At 40.4% G+C, this 12,643-nt stretch overlaps 2 protein-coding genes across 4 annotated transcripts in view; one reads left to right on the top strand and one right to left on the bottom strand.

Annotated features, from left to right (window-relative positions):
• rgp1 (GP1 homolog, RAB6A GEF complex partner 1) overlaps positions 1-2,057 on the bottom strand; it is a 12,052-nt gene extending 9,995 nt beyond the window's left edge. Inside the window, exons 1-5 of the mRNA XM_055507158.1 lie at positions 1,410-2,057; positions 1,077-1,192; positions 625-755; positions 369-452; positions 6-143 (exon numbers count right to left, since the gene is read on the bottom strand). Coding sequence (XP_055363133.1) covers positions 6-143; positions 369-452; positions 625-755; positions 1,077-1,192 — 469 coding nt within the window. The 5' untranslated portion in view covers positions 1,410-2,057. The remainder of the gene's footprint in view (positions 1-5; positions 144-368; positions 453-624; positions 756-1,076; positions 1,193-1,409) is intronic.
• Positions 2,058-2,160: 103 nt separating this feature from the next.
• On the top strand, positions 2,161-12,452 carry gba2 (glucosidase, beta (bile acid) 2). Of its 3 annotated transcripts, XM_055507155.1 has the most exons (20): positions 2,161-2,303; positions 2,578-2,860; positions 3,095-3,299; positions 6,048-6,139; positions 6,373-6,488; positions 6,746-6,829; positions 7,066-7,284; positions 7,476-7,715; positions 8,062-8,164; positions 8,479-8,632; positions 8,801-8,926; positions 9,028-9,212; positions 9,327-9,431; positions 9,539-9,646; positions 9,822-9,973; positions 10,070-10,176; positions 10,448-10,590; positions 10,873-10,988; positions 11,129-11,320; positions 11,503-12,452. In XM_055507155.1, exons 3-20 carry the CDS (start codon positions 3,106-3,108, stop codon positions 11,749-11,751), a joined length of 2,685 nt encoding a protein of 894 aa, XP_055363130.1. In that variant the 5' UTR covers positions 2,161-2,303; positions 2,578-2,860; positions 3,095-3,105; the 3' UTR covers positions 11,752-12,452. The 3 variants fall into 3 exon arrangements, with proteins under 3 accessions (XP_055363130.1, XP_055363129.1, XP_055363131.1); XM_055507154.1 differs by having other exon boundaries at positions 2,578-3,299; XM_055507156.1 differs by lacking the exon at positions 6,746-6,829 and having other exon boundaries at positions 2,163-2,303; positions 2,578-3,299.
• Positions 12,453-12,643: the final 191 nt, after the last annotated feature.

Genomic DNA, 12,643 nt, shown 5'->3' with positions numbered 1-12,643 from the left:
AGAACCGCATCTGAAGGGAACTCGGAGTAGTTTGATAGGAGAATTGACTCTCTGGCAGCCAATTGTAAGTTTATAGACATATTTTACCGCTTGACCACGGAAACTAGGAGGCCCATCGACAGGTACAACCTCACTGTACGAATCTGAGAAGAGTGAATAAATGTTGGACTGTTTGCATCCTACAGAGAAATACATATGTTGATTTGTTATAAAATGTTAAACTTTAAAAATCAAAAGGTAAATGGGTTGAAATGAACAGATGAACAAGATTTATTTGTTATTTTATCTTTTTAGTAGAATAATGAATAAAATATTTAGAATTTATGCTTATTAAAAATATTGTGTATTTTTTGTTCCACATTTCTTACAAGTTTTGCTCTCTCCAGGATCCAGACACAAGTCACAGAATAATATCTTAGGTGGTGTGTCCAGTACACACTGCCCACGCTCTCCTGTAGAAGAAAGATTTAAAGCATTTACACATAACAACAGCTATCTACATGAGGGTAAAAAGGACACATACAATATTTTGAATCAATATACTACAGTGAATGTTTTCATTTTAAATTTAACATTTCAAACTTTGGGAACCATTTATTCCTCTCGTCTTTTAGTCCCACTGACCTCTGCTTGGAATAAGCACTGTGTCGCTCTCAGCCTGGACGTCCTTGTTGCCCTGGGATGGCAGGGCCACTCTGCTCTCACTGGCGTGAAACTGACAGTGAATCTGGGCACTGGCCCATGCCAACATCTCGCTGCAACACAGCCAAAGCAAATGAATGACTGAAAATAAATACATAAAATGAGGCATTACAGAGAAGGATTCAATTATATGAAATGGACTCGCCAAACTTTGTCCTGAACAATAACCTGTTAGGTTAGTTTAATATTTGTTTTCAATTGTTTTAATACTGCATCTCTAAGCAATTTAATAGAAAACGAGATTTCTGATTCTGATTCTACAAGATGTAGACTACAAAACCGTGGCTTCAACTACTAATTCGTCTTAATTATTTACATTGATTGCCCTGATGATCAATCTATTAACAAGAAAGATGAGCAGATTGAAATCCTACCTGCTTGCAGAAGTGGACAGGTGAGACATCGGGTTGGTGAACGTTATGAGGCACTCCATGAGTTCCCCGGCTAGAAACACTGGGCCTCGGGCCATGGACGCTGCCACCTCGATCATCTGCACCGTTACAACAACAAGAAAAACGATAAATTACAAATTCTTTATTATTAAGAACATCAGTGTAGAAAGAAGAATGGCTTTTTATAGGTGCTGTTGCTGCACTTCGATGCATCCAGGTTTCAACTATGTGCTGATTGGATGGCAGGCTCAAGTTATTTAGACTGAACTTATTTGGCTGCGGGTTTGAAAGTAACTTAAATAATAGTACTGATACCTTGGCCTCAAACGACACTGCAGCGCCACACTTGCGTGATCGTGACTTCTGGTAAATCCAAACTTACTCCTCGAACAAAAGACAGCAATATTTGTAAGATGTTACAAATTTACTGACCATAGCTAATCATGTTAGCTAGCTAACATTCCAGCCAGCTACAGTAAACAAAAATCTATGTTGACACTACATCCGACCAATCAGAACACTGGGATGTCAGAAAGAACTCAAAAACTAAACGTATATTCTTTTTTTCATAAACAATGCGTCCCGTATCGTTTATTTAAGAATTGAAAAAATAAAAAAACTACAGTACACAATTTCGGTACGGTTTATGGTCGGCCATTAGAAAACGTCTTTGTGGCAGAGGGAACGACAGTGTTGTTATGGTAACCGCTAGGGGGGACGCTCTCGTGCATTCCGAAATAACCTTTGTTCTTTTGTATTAAACAACACAAAACCTATTAAATGTGTCTTATAAACGTCACGAAATGTGCACATATGTAAATTCGTCAGTCTCTAAAAAAATAAAGGAACAATTAAAATGCACGGTTGAACATAGCATCCCCGCTTCCTTACTACAAATGGTACAGACCAAAATTAATAGGTGTGTTTTTTAACCCTGCGTCTGGTTCATCGGGCATCACATTTTTCAAATTCACTTATTTTCCCAAGACTTGTAATATGAATATAAATACTTGGCAATTTTGAACAGATAAGTATTAACAAGTTGATGTTATCAAAAGATATGCTTTTCTTCAGCAATTTAAGATACGTCTTTGCCTGACAGACCTAACAGAGGGAAAATCATTCTCATATATTGCTACATATTGGACGCTGTGCTAGTCGAAGCTACAGGATCGCCGAGCTACAGTAGTATATGACGCTGTCACTCCGGTATGTTAAGTAGAACCACCGCTCCTTTACTGTTGTTAATGACGCTTTAGCTAACAAAGCACTTTCTGGTCATTTAAGTGGAGCGGCTTTAGCTAATGTTACGTTAACGTTAATGATTAACGAAAGGATGATTGTAACGTTGTTCGTCCCGCGATTGTGCAGTAACGGTTAATGAGATGCTGGCTTGGTATCGGCTTTCCTGACTGTACGTGTGTGTCCTGTGAATGCGCTCACTACTTTTTAATCTTGTATTTTCTATGTGATCTCTCCACAGAGTCCCGGGCGAATCTCCGACATCCTCGGTACTTCCTGTTGATCCATCTATCCATCCATCCACTCATCCAGACAGACACCACTGAAAACACACAGACACATCCGGACTCATGCAGAGAGGACAAAAAGCTCTGCCACCTCTGAAATCAGGAAAATAGACAGTGAAGCTATTCCAAAGAACTGAAAGCAGTATGACTTGGACAGTAGCAACCCTATGATGGCGTCGAGACAGCCTACCTGACCGGAGGGATCACCCTTTGTACCCGTTGGCACCTGTCCTGCAGGTATTGAGACCTTTAGACAGCTGAGAACCAGTTTGCCCAACAGGAATGACTGTGGATTTCATTGAACCACCCTAGGCTGTACTGACCACTTGTCGCCGCCTCCTCAGTGTTTTTGTTCCACGGTGCAAAACAGGCTGACTTTGTTGACAGAAGGTGGTGACAGTGCTTTGTTTGCGTTCGACTATTCAAGAACTTCCCCGCTCCCGTTCACTGCTCTAAGCTCCCTGTTTCTAGAAGCTGCTAAAATGACTGCAGACTGGGGTGAGCAGTCCACAGCGGACCTGATGAGCAGATATGTGTCCAAGGAAATGGGATATGGAGTACCCAAGGAGGGCTGGCGCATCTGTCTGGCACACGAGTTCAAGGAGAAAAGAAAGCCCTTTCAAGCAAAAGACGTCTCTTTGTCCAACGTCTGGGAACACATCGGCCTTGGAGTCAGGTCAGGCTTTCCTTCTTTGACTGTGCTCTACCTGTGCATAACACTAGGAAACCATTAGCATTCCTTACAGTAGACTGGACGGCCTTCCCTGTTGTATAGAAACGCATTTAGGCGTTCATCACCATAGTCCGAGGTATTTCAAACATCTTGTTTAGTCTGTTCAAGTGCAGATAATTGTTATTTGAGTTTGCGTATGATTTTGTTTTGAAGAAGAGCAATAAGATCTACTCAGGGCAGGTTCTGGCCATAGTAGCAAACTGAACAATAACGTATAATGTAACCCTAACCTTTTACATGCTCCTTAAAGTAAATGGGTGTGACCTGGGGATTTGAGATATATAATCTAGGTGCAGTGTCATTATCCATTCATGACATTAAAACCTCTTTATATAAACACATTAGGGTCTAATCTTTTTGTCAAAATTGTTGAACATTTCAGGAACAAGGTGTTCTAGTTTTAACCTTTTTTTAGATGCATTGTCCTCCTAAAAATAATTCTTTTTTTCACCTGGCTGTGTTTGTTTTCTCAACAAACTGCTGACATTGGAGATGGAAAAGTATTTTGTGCAGTTGCACACTTTCTCCCTGTAGTGATTTAAATCCTGAGAGGGAGGCTTGAAGGAGGAGGACTGGAGTCAGTTACTATACACCCGTTAGTCTCTTAGTATGTGAACACAACAAATCAAAGATCTGCAGCAAATTTACTGAGGTCTGTTGGAGGGACTATTTTCTTGTAGTTGTGAGCAAACTACATGGAGGCGTGTGATTGGAGTCCTTTCATTCAGACAACTATTGCACTGTTGCTGAACTTGAAGCTGAGCCTGATATAAACTGTCTTGTGTGACTTCATGGATGTAAAACATGTTATTATTGGTTCAAGTGATTGTCATTCTAAAGTGGGACAGGCGATTTACACAACATACAGTAGATACTGTACACCTATCACAGGTACACCTCAGCGCCATCCAGGTGAGAGGTGAAGCTGTAGGATTAATGTAATTTACCAACTGTGAAAGTCTTATCTTCTCAGTAACTGATGGACTCCAATGAATATAAAGGTTCAATGATCTTGTGTTTGCATAGTAAATCATTACTAAAAGTTACAAGCTACATATGAAGCACAAAGCTTGTGTAGTGCATTATATTTCTTGACCCATTTAAGCTTGTGTCTCAGCTTTTAAAGTGTGTATCCAGTCTTTTTATGAGCTAATATTAGTAGCATTTGGACAGTTTTGCACTGATGTCCTTGGACCAGTGCTTCCACTGGAATCTGCTCAGTGTATTTCTTGTCATTGTGGCAGGTTTGCATGCTTTACTGTCTCTCCACAGATCCAGTTTAGGGTGGGGCTCATCAAACTGAACTACTGAACCACAAGATCCTCACAATAGTCACGACTTCTAATAACACGCTTTACCAAAACACATTCGTCTCCTAGTGGCTGAAGCTGTCATTGCTTGGCGTTTTTTCTCACGCAGACAGAAAGTCCTTTGTGACTGTAACATTCTTCATTATTCTGCTGATTAAGCACAGTTACAGTGCTGAGCACAGAGCAGGGTTTTACTGGGATGGGCTGCCTCACTTTTTATGTCATGCAGTGAACTCCAAATGCACTCACTTTGGTAGATAATAAGCCTTTACAGTCTAAGTGGGAAATCATCTGCAGATACATGCAAATCTTCTAATCTATAGTACAAGTTGGATTCACATCTGCTGTAAAAATATTTTACAGAAATATTGGTTGTTGCTGTCTTTTAGGGATCACTCTTAGTTTGCAACCGCTATCAAATAAATCTGGTTTAAACCACTTACAGCCTAGACTGTGAACACAAACCCTGCTGTTTATTGTAATACTGCTTTGACGTCAGCGTTATTGGCTTCTGGAAGAAATGGGAGTGGGAACCTGACAGCTTACTGTAGATTTATTATGGCCATTCTGTGCAGTAAGCATCCTGCTTTTACAGATGAGTGTGTTTCTCATTTTGCTCGGCCCTCTTGAGCAAGTAGTACTGACTTTATGTCACATGAAGGTGGATTGGGGCAATCCAGCTCTGGTCACTGCTCTAGTTTCTGTCGGTAGCTAATGTATTTCATCTTGCAACAGCTGCATATGTTCAGCAGATTTGAATTACCAACATGCCATAATAAGCTGAACATTAAAGCACCTAATGGTCAGAGATCCACAATAGTGGTAAGATGAATGTACCTAAAGACTCAGTAACTATTCAGATACACAGACATAAAGTCAAAGTTGTTTTTTTTTTTTTTTGTGGTCTGGACTGGACCTTTATCTTAGCCGTCATCAAACTGCAGCCATTCACCACTGCACTTGTGATGCTTTTAGGGCATCTGCTTGTCAAAGTCTAAGAGCACATTAGTCTGTGTTCAGAAGTACCAGCTTTGACTTTGAAATTTGCAGGCTCTGGCCTCAGGCACCAGGAGCTGTTTGGGTCTTTTGTAACATAACCTGATTAATATTTTACACTACACTGGTGTGACTGTGAAAGCTGCCCCTACACACACTGCAAACATCACTTACAAACAGCAGTGCTGTCACCTGGGCTTAATTTGTCACAAAGACTAATCACAGATATGATTAATATAAGAAAGTAAACATCATTTGTTTAATGTTTCCTAGACATTTAACAGAATTTGAATAATTATTTCCATACTCATCTCATCATCTTAACACTTGAACCTTTCAAACACGACTGTAGAGTAACCTGTGTGCTTCATGTGCTTTCATCCAGGTATCTGAAATGGTGGTACAAAAAGACCCAGGTGGAAAAGAAAGCACCATTCATTGATATGTTTCGTGCTCAACCCTTGCGTCAAATATATGGTGAGTTCAGGTTTTTTGACAACTAATTGTGCTAAACGTGTCAAGTGACTGACTAAATTCGTATTTGATAAAAATTGACCAAGTAAATTCTTGCTTTTCACTTCACAGGACCTTCGACGCACAGCTACTTTCTAAATTACACTAAAATGCTTAAGGCAAACCTTTTCATATTTAGGTAAAATATTTTGTAAACTCTTGATCTTCTCTGTTTATTTGATCAATCTCCTTTACAGGTGCTCCTCTGGGTGGTATTGGAGGTGGGACCATCACAAGAGGGTGGAGAGGGGAGTTCTGCAGGTGGCAGCTTAACCCTGGAATGTACCACTACAAAACTGTCATGGCCAACCAGGTACTTGGGATCTTACACAGACATAGTCCTTGGAGTTGTGTACAACAGTTTGCTGAAGTTTAATAAATACCTCTACTTTTATGGAACAATTTATTTAATCTGATCTTAATCTGAATGTAAGAGCAGCTAATTGCTCAATATAATTCTAATACTAACTACAAAGTACCACTTTTATATGTCATATCTGTTGGTGGTTCAATTCCCATTTGTGTGTGGGTGCCATTCATTTTTTTTTTTTTTGTTGCCTTTGCTAAAAGCCATTTCCAGCTCCATATTTTGCTGTTTGCACCTTCAGCCAACAGTCACCCAGGGACAAATCTACTGCAGAAGAGACAGAGCTGGCAGGTTATTTACTGTCAACAGTAAACTAGAACCACAACAGGCTGCACAAGTAATGATATAGGCTACTTCACAAAAGACTCTCACAAACCTAGTTTTACTAGGTTTGTGAGTACTAAGTAAAATTATTCTGCAGTAATACAATGCTCAAATAAATAAATAAATAAATAAATATAAAGACTGCAGAATAATTTTAATACATTTAATACTATATTAATGTTTTGTTGTTGTTACTTAGTTCACAGTTTGCTTACGTCGGGAAGGACAAACTATTTACCAACAAGTACTATCTGTGGAACGTCCTCCCACATTACAAGGCTGGAACTGGGGCTACTGCGGCGAATATGCCTTCTATCATGCCTTATACCCTCGAGCCTGGACTGTCTACCACCTGCCAGGACAGAACGTCACCCTCACCTGCAGACAGATTTCTCCTGTCATCCCTCATGACTACCAGGTAACTGAGGCATCAGTGCAATATGGGTGAGGACATTATGGGAGTATGGAGTCTCTGGACATAGGGGACAATAAGTAAAGTTTGCTATAATAGTTAGCATTTTGAATACCCTGGATGGTAAAACACAATATTTTTTATTATATGCTGACATGTCAATTGTATAAAACTCATATTTAGCTAATTTCTCTCAGGACTCTAGCCTCCCAGTGGCGGTTTTTGTGTGGGACATCGAGAACAAGAATGACTATGACCTGGATGTGTCCATCATGTTTACTATGGTCAACGGGTCAGGACACAAAGATGACAGGAGTGGGGGACACTGGAATGAACCATTCCACCTGGAGAAGGAGGGGGAGGCTGTATCTGGAGTCTTGCTACATCATTGCACGGCAGTTAATCCTTACACGTTGTGCATAGCAACCCGAGAACAGGTTAGAGTTATGACCTTAAAAGAAATTTTGTTGTTGGTTGTTGCTTGTTCAACACACAGGGAATAAACTGAAACAACAGTCTCTATTCTCATAGTCAGCAGTGTCTTCTTTGTGCAATCTTGTGTAATAACAAGCATTAGATAGTCATCTTACTGTGTGTGTGTGTGTGTGTGTGTGTGTGTGTGTGTGTGTGTGTGTGTGTGTGTGTGTGTGTGTGTGTGTGTGTGTGTGTGTGTGTGTGTGTGTGTGTGTGTGTGTGTGTGTGTGTGTGTGTGTGTGTGTGTGTGTGTGTGTGTGTGTGTGTGTGTGTGTGTGTGTGTTTGTTTTTGTGTGTGGGGGGGGGCAGCCTGGCAGGGAGGTCAGCCACCAGACAGCATTCAGTCCAAAAGGAACCTGCAGCAGCCTGTGGAGAGACCTGATGACTGATGGGCACCTAGACTCACCCACAGGTCAGTGCTTAAAAATGTAGCATATGCTCCTAAAGATGTTTACTAATGATGGAGCAGCCTAAAAAAGAAGTGGAAAGAAGAAGTTGGTGTGAGTAAAACAGACAAGAATAACTGTTGTGCAATGCAACACTAGACAATACAAAGATTGTCTATGATTCAATATTGCCCATCAAATAATTGATTATTTATAAGATATTAGTCCTTAACAAGTTTTGAAGATGTCCTTAAGTTAGAAGGTAAATATATTTGAATCTTAATGAGTTCATATGTGAATAACCAGATTTACCACGTGTTCCTATGTTGTAACTTCACAGGCTCCAGCCCACCAACACCCAAAGGAGAAAAGGTGGCAGCAGCGTTGGCCGTTGGCTGCAGTGTGTCGGCTCAGAGCCACAACAACCTGGAGCTGTGCCTGGTCTGGGACATGCCCAAAATCACCTTTGGCTCTAGGGAGAGGGAACATCTCAGGTACATCTAAGACAAAATTATATAAATTAGATGGGGTGAACATTCAGGACAAAAGATTCTAACCTGAACCAATTGAATTGAAAAGAGGGACTTAAAATGATACAGTTGTAATCGCCTGAATGCTTTAAAGTCAATCCAAATCGATTAAAGAACGTGTTCTGTTCCCAGGAGATACACTCGTTACTTTGGGGCCAAAGGGGAAGCGTCCGCCTCTCTCAGTCATTATGCCCTAACACACTACAGACAATGGGAGAAGAGCATTGAAGAGTGGCAGAGGCCGATTTTGCAGGACTGGTAGGTGACAACAGGATCTTTCACAGCTCATGAAGAAATTATTTATGATTGTGTCAAAACAATGCATCCAGCACTGTTTGTTTTTGTCCTGCCTCTTGCAGTTCCCTTCCCTCCTGGTATAAGTCTGCCCTGTTTAATGAGCTGTACTTTGTGGTGGATGGAGGGACAGTGTGGACGGAGCTCGAAGCCGACGCAGATATCAGCGGAGGCTTGCGCAGTGAGGAAGGTGGGCTCCCAGCTCAGCCTGCTGTCATCAAGAAGTACGGACGTTTTGCCTACTTGGAAGGTAAACACCAAGGGAATATGGGTGTTAGTCAAGACCCTGCAATTACTCTCTGTAGGAGCTGATACAAGAGCTATGTTTATAACCATGTTACTGTTTCATTATTATTGCTTCCAGGTCAGGAGTACAGAATGTACAACACGTATGACGTGCATTTCTATGCTTCTTTTGCACTCATCATGCTGTGGCCCAAACTGGCCTTAAGTGTCCAGTACGATATTGGTGAGTGAATCACTGTTGTTTCCTATTGCATTACTATTTATCAAAGCAAGCGTTTATAATATGAAGCAGCACTGGGGCCAGGTATAACAGCATTAATCTTTTCTTAGCTGGCAGTGTGGTTCAGCAGGACCCAACAGAGAGGCTTCATCTGATGAGTGGACAGTATTCTCCTGTCAAGAGCAAAAATGTTGTGCCTCATGACATCGGAGACCCAGGTGGGAAACAGAAAAACTCAATAACTACAACTGAAGTCAAAGACCAAACCAACACATATAACAGTCACAAGATTCAGTTATGTGATAAATGAAAATGAAGGTCCGGAAAACTTGTAATCTCTCGACGCATTTGTTGGTATAACTTTCTGTGTTTGTATGATGTGCATTGCTTCAGATGATGAGCCATGGCATAGGGTGAACGCTTACCTCATCCATGACACTGCACACTGGAAGGACTTGAACCTAAAGTTTGTGCTGCAAGTCTACAGAGATTTTCACCTCACCCAGGACAGCCAGTACCTGAGGGACATGTGGCCCATCTGCCAGGTACACCTGAGTCTTTGTAGTATTCAACATTTCTATGGCATATGCATGAACTGGAGTGATATGGTCTTTTTCCTTATTCCGGTTCAAATCACTTAGGCCGTGATGGCGTCAGAGCTGAAGTTTGATCTGGATGGTGATGGTCTAATAGAGAACTCTGGATATGCTGACCAGACCTATGATGGCTGGACAGTGACTGGACCTAGGTAAGAGTTTATAGGTGGACATGTCAGTGTTTTCACATTAGTTTGCAATGCAATGCAATGCAACTGCTGAAAAATAAGCCTCTTTTAGACATGCCCTCACAATTCCTATTAAATCATATCAAGCTGTGACTTCGCACATGCTGCTGTCGAGCTGACCTAGCTTGTTTACGTGCATTCTCAACGCATGATATAATAAATGTCATCCACACTCATTCACTGCAGCCAATACTCCATGCACTGATGTGACATCCTGTGTACTTGTATTTTACAGTGCATACTGTGGTGGGCTGTGGTTGGCATCCCTGTGTGCGATGTGTAAGATGGCCCGGTTACTGGACAGCGAGGAAACATACCAGCATTACAGGAACATTCTGGACAGAGGCAGCGCTGCATTCGACCAGCTGCTGTGGAACGGTTAGGTTTAATCACGCATTCATCGAAGGGGATTCACATTTAGTTCTATTTTAAAAGAGACACATGATGTTGTTGCAAATGTGTTGTTGTGACCAGTCAAAGGTCTAACAAAGTTCATGGTAAAAATATTCCCATCTAAAGCTGGTTTTAAAAAAATGCTCAGAGGGATTATTTAAAGCAGTTATTTATTCCTGTAGCATTTGTTTGGGTACTGGGTACAGTTAATATGTAATGGTTAACTGTTTTGTGACTATGCTAACATAATTTTAAATGTATTCTTAGGAAAGTATTACAACTATGACAGTAGTGGGGGAGACCATTCCAACAGTGTCATGTCTGACCAGTGTGCTGGCCACTGGTTCCTGAGAGCCTCTGGGCTGGGAGAGGGAGAGTACCAGGCAAGTTTAATGTTCAGTAGAAGAGAAGTACTGATGTACTGTAATGGTTTGACACCAAATGCTCACTTATATGCCCCTCTGGTAATGTGCAGGACAATTAAAGCTTTGTTGTTTAAACACAAATTTCATTCTTCCTCCAGGCTTTTCCAAAAGAAAAAATCCGGAGCGCTCTAAAATCTGTGTATGACTTGAATGTAATGCACTTTGCTGGAGGTCAGATGGGTGCAGTTAATGGAATGCGCCCTGAAGGAGTGCCTGACCGCTCCAGCGTTCAGTCAGATGAAGTCTGGATAGGAGTGGTATATGGACTAGCTGCCACTATGATCCATGAGGCAAGTGCATCTGTGTTTGTTTATGTTTATCTGTACAGTCAGGGAAAATGCCATTTTTTTTTCATGGTTTGTTAATATTGTCCTACATGTGTTGAGTAGAGGTGACAAAGTCTTAGCAACCTGCATCTTACCTCTGTGGTTGTCTTTCTTTTTTTTTTTTTTTCTTTTTTTAAACTTCACAGGATATGTGGGAAGAGGGTATGCGCACAGCGGAAGGATGCTACCGGACTGTGTGGGAGAGGCTAGGCATGGCCTTTCAGACACCTGAAGCCTACTGTGAGAAAGGCATCTTTCGCTCTCTGGCCTACATGAGGCCTCTGAGTGTGTGGGGCATGCAGCTAGCCCTAAACACTTCACAGAACCATCAAAGCGCATTATTTCAAAATGGAGACACTGATCAGGAGGAGGGACAGGATATGAGACATAATTAGATCCAGGACCTGAATAATCACTGGTGTCTATGGAGCCGCAAGTTCCTCTGAAAAGGACTTCTTTCCAACCACTACTATACTCTGCATTCCCACACTGCAGTGCTCTGTTTGATCACTTTTTAAATTTATTTAAGGCTTCAGTGCACAGCTGTGGTACATTAGGTCAGTAGCACATGCAGAGTATGATGCATATCTGAGTGTGGAGTAACAAACACTTGTTTCAAGAAAAGTTGCAATGATCTAAAATTGTGAATAAAAATGTTGCGGTTCTGAATTTATTTAAATCTTATTTTTGCTTTTTTAAGTAAAAAGGCAACATACTTGATTGTAAATCAGTTCAGTACCATTTGTTAAAGGCATTTACATACATACATACATTTCTGGAAAGGGGTTTGTAAACGTTCGGTTTTAGGTTTGGTTAGGTGCTAATATAAAAAAAACTGACCTTGTGTTGCAGAAACTTATTGTCTGTTTGCACGTATATTCGCACAGATGTTCATAAACTACATTCTGCTATTCACAATTGTGTTATTGATTATAATTGAACTTTTCCTACACAGCAGCTACCATTCATCATATTGTCACAATATAAGTTGATTTAGATTTGGATTATTATTACGTTGTTATATTTACAGTTGTGTCATGTAGCTTCAACTTGGTATTAAAATTTATGCTTGACAATCGCAATAAATGACTGAATATATTTGTGTTGTGGTTTAAATGTGCTGTATACTATATATATACACAAACACACACACAAATATATATATATATATATATATATATATATATATATATATATATATATATATATATATATATATATATATATATATATATATATATATATATATATTATTACTCATTACACATAAAATAAAAAAAATTATAA

Source organism: Betta splendens, chromosome 2 (genome assembly GCF_900634795.4).
Source record: "Betta splendens chromosome 2, fBetSpl5.4, whole genome shotgun sequence".
In the NCBI taxonomy this organism is placed as follows: Eukaryota; Metazoa; Chordata; class Actinopteri; order Anabantiformes; family Osphronemidae; genus Betta; species Betta splendens.
Note: the sequence above shows the minus strand (reverse complement) of the source record. Positions and strands in the feature narration are given on the sequence as shown.

Coding starts and splice junctions, on each gene's coding strand:
- gba2 (XM_055507155.1), top strand. CDS start 3,106: ATGACTGCAGACTGGGGTGAGCAGTCCACAGCGGACCTGATGAGCAGA. Junction 10,591..10,872: donor CGACCAGCTGCTGTGGAACG/GTTAGGTTTAAT, acceptor ATGTATTCTTAG/GAAAGTATTACAACTATGAC. Junction 10,989..11,128: donor TGGGAGAGGGAGAGTACCAG/GCAAGTTTAATG, acceptor TTCTTCCTCCAG/GCTTTTCCAAAAGAAAAAAT.